Below are 9023 nucleotides of genomic sequence, written 5' to 3' on the forward strand. Positions count from 1 at the left end.
GTACTATTATAATATATATATATATATATATATATATATATACATATATTTATGTATATGTATATATATTCGCATGCATACATATGATGATTCTGTGTGTGGGTGAGCGTGGGTGAGCGTGGGCATGTCTGAATGTGGGGCCTATGTGAACGTGATCGTATGTGAACGTGAATGTGTGCGTTTGTCAGCGTATAGATCTATACGCATACCCGAATATACGATAAGTATGCACATATAGTGCTCCGGTTTGAATTGCAGGAGCTGGGTTATTTATGCAGGCAAGAGTATGTACCTTTGTGATATACGACAAGTATGCAGATATGACGACATGCATTAATTTGTGGGATTTGTAGGATGTTTGTGTATTGAAAACTATGTTTCAGTTGGGTATATACTTTCTGCGTGAATTTTCCTGCACGAGTACGTGTAAATGTATATGGTATCAAAGTCTACGATCACTTCTTTCTGGATACATGAATTGTTATGCTTCTTCTGCGCATGCAATACACTTAGCTAGTACATGGCACAACGCTGTCATAGAGTTGTGAATGTGCAATTTATATCATTTTGCATATTTACGTGCGATTACACACTTTTGAAGGCTTATCTCAGTAGCTTACCAAGGGTTTCTTCCATAGTCAGATGGGGGCCAAGAACTGATGCATGGAAATTCCTGTTGCATACGTTTCACACTGACAGGTGCACTTTCTAGGCTTTGCACTCAACTACGTCAATCGAGAATACTTCTTCGATATCCATCCACCCCTGGGCAAGTTCATCCTGGCCATTTCAACATACTTTACCGACTTTGATCGTGAATTCAAAGCGGATAAGATCGGTCGTAAGTACGAAGACAGGCCATTCGTTGTCATTCGTAGCACCCATGCCGTATTCTCAGGTGCGATATGTGTGCATAGTTTGTCGTTGTCAACCTATGCGAAATACTTTTTTAGTTCCAGATACGCATAACCTCATGTGGTGCGACTGCTTGCGTTTGTGTTTTGTATCCTTGTACCGTTTTTAAGTGTATATTTGCAATCTAGATATAACGGCACTTTTTCATCTGCCGACAATTGCTTCGTAGTGGCAAGGTATCCACCTTTACTGACAACCACTACACAGATGCACAATAACCTGCTATAATTTGCCAGTAGTCACTCCTCAATAGCACAATAATCAGCCTTGATGTTTCTTTTGTATCAACTAACATTCATTCTCCTGTGCCACAATATCCAGCCATGATGGTGCCGTTGCCTTACCTTACGCTTCGCGCGATCGGCGCTACACGTGCGACATCGTTGTTGGCAGGGTGCATGGTGCTGTTTGACGGATGTCTTATATCTAATGGGCGTAGCATATTTATGGATTCCTTTCTGTGGTTTTTTCTAGCCCTATCCATATTTGCTTCGGTGCAGTTTTGGAACTTATCGCAGAAAATCTTTGCCAAAGTATGTCAGCTCTCATTATCGTTACCCATTTTCTGCTTGAATTTCGCATGCCGTTTTCTCACGTTAAATCATGTTTAACCTGTCTGTGGCTGTATCTAGCGCGTCCATTTGCCTCGCAGATTGTGCAGGAAAAACGAAGTTCAATATAATACGACCACCACAGAATCATATCCACTATGAATCCTAATATCCATATAAAATAGTATGATGCCCCGGGAATCCAGTGGTACTTCTGGTGCATTCTAACCGGCTTGGCTCTGGGGTGTACTCTGAGTGTGAAATGGACTGGGTTGGGAGTGGTAGGTGTGATCGGCTTAAGGCAGCTGTTCACCTTTTTCGATCACGGGTATCAGTACTATCTAACCGAGAAAGGTACGCCACGCTCTGAGCAGCTTCGGCGCAGTACATTATTCCATCTCCTGGCTGGTATCATAATGCTGGTGCTGCTGATTTCTGTATACGTTGCCCTGTTTGCACTGCACTTCATCATCGCTAACCACACCGGCCCGGGAGTAGAGTGGCATGCTGGAGACACGCCGTACATGCAGACCTTTATAGGCTCAGAAGAGTACGTGGAAATGGATCCTAGATTCGTAGCTGACCAACCGAGCACGCTAACGAAGGTGTGGAATATCCACAAGACGATGTTTGATGCAAATCGAGGTATTGATAAGGATCATCCCTGGGCCTCCCGATGGTTTACATGGCCCTTTATGATTAAAGGTCTCATGTTCTGGACCGAGAAGAACCATATGGTGTATCAATTAGGCAACCCGCTGGTGTGGTGGGGAAGTACCGTTCTCATCACATTGGTAAGATCAACTGAGCTTATTTGCTTGCGATGCATGATTGTTTCTGACATTTTGCATACACTATAGTATCGAACTTCGATTTTTTGGAGGACGTCAATAACTTTAAGATTTAATCATAGTGGTGAAGCATGTCGTTGTATAAAAGCAATCCTTCCACTTGCATAATCATTATTCTGGGTGATTCTTCGTTAGTATTCTACTCACTACCCTTTTTTGTTGTTGCCAGGCGACTCTGTATGCGATCTTTAATAGTTCGTTCTACATACCGCCGCACAAGGTGACTAAGGCTGAAGCGTCTATGCACAAGGAGAGGCTGCCTTACACTGAGCGGGCAAGATATGAGGTATTGTCAAGCTAGACAACCCATTAAGGATTTTTAATTTCTCGCACTATTCTTCCAGAATTCAACGTTTTCGGAAGCTCGTCATTCAGAGCGCAACTGACGCCATGCACGTGTATCTGTCCGAATTGACCGGAGCAATCTAATTTCTATGTTACCCTTCATTTCATAAAATGGAACTCGCCTGAAGCACGTCTAATGTGAGTCACACACTTTCAACGTTGCAGGTGTCCTGGCTGCTGTGCGGCTACGTCTGCAACCTTCTTCCGTATGTGGGGGTATCTCGTGCCTGTTGGCTGTACCACTACGTGCCTGCTCTGTTCTTTGGAGAGCTTGCCGGTTGCCTCTGGTTAGATCAACTGCTGAGGCGGGCTAGTAAGTATCGCTATTACTTCCACGTTGTGTGATGTTGAACACACTTCTAATGGAGCAACTGAATTTAGTGTGTTGCTTAGCGAATTTCGTGCTCACAGCGAAACGTATCACCGCTTACATAACCCGGTGAGCAGTGGTGAGAACTCACAGTACCTGTGAATTTCGATCAAAGTATATTTAGTTGATTAGTGTATTCATTAGGTGTAATGATATTGGGCTCTCCTGCGCTGAATTCATTCTCGTGCTCAGTACATTTTTGGAACAACAGGCCAGTGCTTGCGCTCTAAGAATATGATATTGTGTGAGGAAGTGCGAGGGAAAATCACACATGTGACATCTCAGGGGGTACAACAGCCCAGTGCTTTCACTCTTAAGAATTAGTGCGGAGTCTGTAGATCGTAGCAGGCGCAGGATATGTTTCCTAACGGAGTGAAGAGAGTTTGAGGAATATCATACTGTGAAATTTCAGGGGAATAATAGGCCAGTGCTTTTACTCCGAGAATATGGTATTGAAGTTACAAATTCGGCAATTTTTACAAGTTTCTGCCTACAGTTATAGTACGGGGAGTGTAGATCGTTGCAGGTGTAGGATAAGTTTATTAACGGAGTGGAGCAAAGTGTGGTGGCAAAACACACATGTAACACTCCAGTTTCTCTATTGATGTCTGGCAGATGTAATTTCTAGCCATTGGCTTGCTTGTACGCGTGCGAAGTGAAACGCACTTCGGATTGTTTGTTTTCACTTGAGCATTAGCTTCAAACCACAAGATAATGATACAATTTCTCGTCTTGCTTTGCAGATCCGACTGTTCAGAAAATTACACTCTCAATTTGTTACTTCCTGGCGTTTTACGGTTGGTATGCATTCCACCAGGTAATTTACTGCCAAAGATACACGGACGAGGAATTAGAGGGTCTGAAATGGCTATCTGATTGGATGTAGAGTGATCGTTCCGTCACGTTAGGAAACATTGTAGGTTGGCAAATGTACGATATACGATAGAAAGCTTCGTATGTTCAAGTGTAAATTAATTCTACACAGACATCGTAAGAACTCACGGGCCAAGCGAAAACAGAGTGCGACAATTATCTAAAGTATATTCGTTCAGGTCATACAGCCCATTGTACTGCGCAGGCGTGGTCGCGTGCATTGGTGTCGTACTATGTATGAAAGGCTTTACCAGCTGATCTCGACGCAAAGCCGCGTATACTAATTTACAATCCAATATCGTAGTTGCGAGATCTCGCTCACTATGTCGTCAGTGGTTTCCCAATACATGGTTGAGCAAGTTTGACATTTGGACTAATGTCACAAATACACAAATACGCAAAGTAAAGTATTTGATCACCTATGTAATTGAGAAAAATAAATCGAAGATATATATATATATTTTGGCTTTGCTAATGTAAAAAACTGTCTATTTATATCAAGTTTCGAGAAAGCATGTCAAGAGCCTGCACATGCTATATTATAATAGTAAATATCAGCTAAAAATACAACGCAGTGTACAACAGTGGAAGACCAATAGAGAGAGAGGGGGTAAGACCTACGGCTATTTTCATTGGTGTTCATACCATTTTTTTTACAATCAAAATAAACACAAGACATAACACTTGAAAAAATCACATGTCATATATTCAAATAGCAGTTCTTATGACTTATAGTCTAACACAAAACAGTATTCATATGCATACGTACTCATACGTACGCACATACACTCAAATTTCACATTGCGTGCATGCATTGGTAATGCACATATTTTGCAATTTGAAAGTTGTGCCAGGCTTCATTTGGCTACACCTTTCGCCTGATGTATTTCATTTTGCCGTTGTAATTGCCGGGCCTCCACATTAGACTCTATGTTATAAACGTACTCTTAAGCACTACGTAAATTATAAACGTACTCTTAATAGGGATAGTATTATTTATTTCAAAAATGGCAAGTATGTATGATACAATGTATGAGCATATGGTATGGCTCTCATAGTCGCTGTAGTGATTCAGGAAAGATTGATGGGAAGAAGTGGTCAGTAAATTCCCGTTTGAAGCTTGGGCCAAGTGAGTCGACAATGGAGGATATGTGCTGAGTCAATTCGGGCACTTAAGTTTACTAAATGGTTTTGATGATTTTATTATTAATACCTTTCATTTTACATATCAGATATTTGGACAAGGCCATTAAAAGGCCTCAGTAAAATACCAAACATAAGAGTTGGTCTAGTTCTATTAATAGAACTATATGTACTTTCCAACTTTATTTATATCTGAATACTTCGGTAGCGAGATGGCTCAACCGAATATAGGTTGATCCTCTGATAAGCCAATCAGATGTGCCAATCTGATGAAGGCCAATTCGGTAATTCTTGATAAGTGGCAACTTATTGGTTGAGCATTTTTCTTTTCTTTTCTAAAGATAGGATTTTATGAGTCTCTCGGATTAGCCCCAGAATAGAGCGACAACGAAACACTAAATAAAATCCCTTCGGCGGAAACAGTACTGAGAGGATTATATATAGGCAATGTCTCAGCCTCACAATCCCTCAGAGTCTTGCTGTTTTCACGAGGCAAACCTAACTTTATTAAACGTCTCATTTCGTTTATTTATATCGATATTTACACGATATAGAATTTACCTACGCGTTTACTTATTATAAGGCATTAATTAAAAGGCATTAGATCGCCTTTATTCGACCGAATCTTACAAAAAAAAGACACTTTAAAAAAAAAAGAATAAGAACTTTTCCAAGTTAAAATACATATTTAGTATCGACGAACAAACCAACCTTCGCCCGGGTCTCGGCCCCGGTCCCGAGCAGTGCTCACTGCTCTGTGCTCACTATCCTGCCCTCCAGGGCTCCGGGCTCGCATGACGGAGTATTTATATATTGAATGTTCATTTTCAATTATCAAAACTAAAATGCGCTGCACACAAAATCCTTCTTGATTCAAGTTGATAGACAAAGGCTAAACAATACTTATGTCAATGTAGCAAAGGGTACACGTTGTCTACTATCGTGAAACTAAGCTGGATGTTGTATTGTATCCTCGCTCTAGAACCAGCCTTTGGTCTGGGCTGTATTCTTATCCGGCACTCAGGGCCTCGCAGGGCCTCGGTTAATCTAGCTATAGTTGACATGTGGGCTTTTGCCCTGGGCTCAGGACATAGAACCGTCCTGTTGTCCTTGTCCTAGGACTGGACTTGTCCCGAAGTCGGTCCAGTACCGTCTTCTACTAGAACCCCCTAGACGCGGGTTCGTAGGGTACGCGTCTCATAAGAAGGAAGGAGAGGTAATGTCGCCACTGCAGTGTCGCATATGATTGTTCAAACCAGAGAAATAGAAAGAAATAAAGTATCAAAAACCTTCCGTTTGGCGAGTCGGCCGTTCAACGTCAATGGGTGCGCATAAAGTCAAGTTGTCCTTGCGCACACGGCGGAGAGGGCAGAGTGACGCTGGCCAGTGGCCTGCGGTCGTCGTGAGCTGGAGTACAAGTTGCTTAGCTTGCTAGGAGGCAAGCTTACTATCGCTTTCTGTATGTCTATGGGCGAAGGTGTAAGCCTTATGCAATGTAGACAGCGTGGCCGCAGGATTGGTGATTTTGTCGGCGTGGGTCGATAAATGTTCCTCGTCATGATGTCATCGGCTGTGAAATCATTGCCCCTGGAGCGTCCCGTGATCTTCAGAAGCACCGATTCCTTCTAAAAACTGTTATCTCATAGCCTTCTAAAATCTATAATATCAAAATGCGTCATTTTGGCACCATTTTATTTTCCAGTATTTAATCATAGCCTCCAACTCCTTTATAATATCGATGTTGACCGAAATAATAAAGCAAATTTAAAAAAAATTACCTAAGTATTCAGAATTTCAGATCCGCATTTAACAGTTTTGTTAGAATAAATTTATAAAACATGATGACTCATGACTCATGAGTGACATGATAACTGGTACCAACATCTGCAGGAATTCGGAACGTTTGTTGTGAACAGTTGCAATCCAAAAGTGGAACGTATACGCTTTTTCATTCGATCTGTAAACTTTAGAAACGTTTTCGGGTTTTATATACGGTGAAAAACGTTAAAAAAAGGCAAAAGCAAATCATACATATATAGCCTTCTAATTGGTTTTTATTAAAAAACCCCAAAAATACAACAAACAATTTTTTATAAATATTCACAAGAAGGTAAGAACACTTCGAATCTCAGAAATAAGAGGTCCAGCCGACCAGGGCTCACCGCAAAACGAATTGAAGAGAAACTCAGCACAGCAAATCTGCAAGAAGTCTGCAAGTCTACAGTTTTCATGCATAACAATATATTATAGTACAAAATACAGTATATACCTGTACGCTGCACCTTTGTAGTGTTTAACTCGAACGAAAGAGATCTGATTCAATCCAAGGCAATATGCTGTATTACGTATTAGGCGCGATATTTGCCTTTATAATTGCGATGGCCCTGGTGCTGTTCAAAACAATGGTATATTTGTCAGTTGATGTCATGTGACGATGTGAATACGTACATGAATGTGTGCTTGTTTGTATGTTAAAACCTGCATTTATGCCTGACAAATAAGCTCCATCATCTTATTCGGCGTATTTGTTCAATGTCTATGTCAGCGTGTGCGTGTATGGTCAATATCACGACATGTACATATGCACAAATGAATTGCAAATGTCTTTATTTTACAACTTGAACGCATGCCTGGCATAGAATTGAAATAACTTCACTTACCTACTTTGTGTGTCTATGACATTGTACATACTTCTGTATGGTCATACAATCTATATGATGACGTGAAAAATAGATGCATGAAAATATGCGTGTTTATATGTCAATCCTTAAGGTTTATCGTACATAGATTTCAATCATATGTATCTACCTATTCAATGTGTTTGTGTCAACGGCTGTGTCCGTGTGCGCAGGTATAGTGAATATAAACATATTTAAAATGAACGTAATCTTGTTTGTATGTTAATCCCAGCATGTAGGCTCGACATTGAATTCAGTTACTTTCATCCACCTACCTGATTTCTTTGTGTCTGTGTCTGTGTGTATACGTATATTTTTCTACCTACTCGATGTGTTTGCGTTGATGTATGTGTATGCGTGTGCGCATACATTCGACATGACGACTTGTACAAATAAACGAATTTGTGCTTGTTTATGTTAACGCTGTATGTATACCTAACATAATCAAACATTTTTCTCTGCTTACTCGGATGTTTATGTCACTGTCTGTGTCTTCGTGCGCATCAAGAGTAATTTAAGCTTATTTTATGTTAATCTTTGCACGTATTTGACCTAGAACTGAATCAGTTACACCTACTAATCTACCATATAATTTATCATATAGGCGCGTATGTGCAAGGAGGTTAAGGTCGTGGATCCACTCCCCGAACAAAGAAAACGAGCTGAGAAGCATTACATCCGGTCTCCGTTGTACACGCGAGTGCCTGAATTGCAGGGGAAGTTGCCTTGGGAACCGTCACTGCGGGAAATTGACGAGTCACCTGTGGACTGGCTGCAATTACATCTGCCCGGTATGTTGTCGATTCCATACAGCATACAGCCTATATATATATATATATATATACGAGTGTACACACGCACACACACTCACTCACTCACACGTGTACACACACACACATAATATATATATATATATCTATTTGTGTATTTATGTACGTACGTATATATATATATATATATATATATGTACGTATATATATATGTATACATACATATATATATATATATATATATATATATATATATATATATATATATATATATATATATGTGATACATACATACACACATATATTATATATATATATATATATATATATATATATATGTATATTTATAATATACATAATATATATATTATAAACATATATATATATATATATATATATTATATACATATATATATATATATATTATATACATATATATATATATATATATATATATACATATATATATATATATATATATATATATACTATATATATATATATATATATATATATAGATATATATA

General features: G+C 39.5%; 2 protein-coding genes across 2 annotated transcripts in view; both read left to right on the forward strand.

The window, feature by feature from the left end:
* Positions 1-124: 124 nt before the first annotated feature.
* Positions 125-4352, forward strand: SARC_04443 (hypothetical protein; the record flags this gene model as incomplete). Its single annotated transcript, XM_014301726.1, has 7 exons — positions 125-157; positions 700-898; positions 1237-1448; positions 1652-2260; positions 2487-2603; positions 2828-2975; positions 3776-4352. The coding sequence occupies 7 exons, from the start codon at positions 125-127 to the stop codon at positions 3916-3918; spliced, it is 1461 nt and encodes a 486-aa protein (XP_014157201.1). The 3' UTR covers positions 3919-4352.
* A 2919-nt stretch (positions 4353-7271) lies between these two features.
* SARC_04444 (hypothetical protein) overlaps positions 7272-9023 on the forward strand; it is a 7315-nt gene continuing 5563 nt past the window's right edge. The window contains exons 1-2 of the mRNA XM_014301727.1: positions 7272-7453; positions 8331-8517. Of these exons, the coding sequence (XP_014157202.1) occupies positions 7382-7453; positions 8331-8517 (259 nt within the window). The 5' untranslated portion in view covers positions 7272-7381. The remainder of the gene's footprint in view (positions 7454-8330; positions 8518-9023) is intronic.

Source organism: Sphaeroforma arctica (genome assembly GCF_001186125.1).
Source record: "Sphaeroforma arctica JP610 unplaced genomic scaffold supercont1.249, whole genome shotgun sequence".
NCBI lineage: Eukaryota > Ichthyosporea > Ichthyophonida > Sphaeroforma > Sphaeroforma arctica.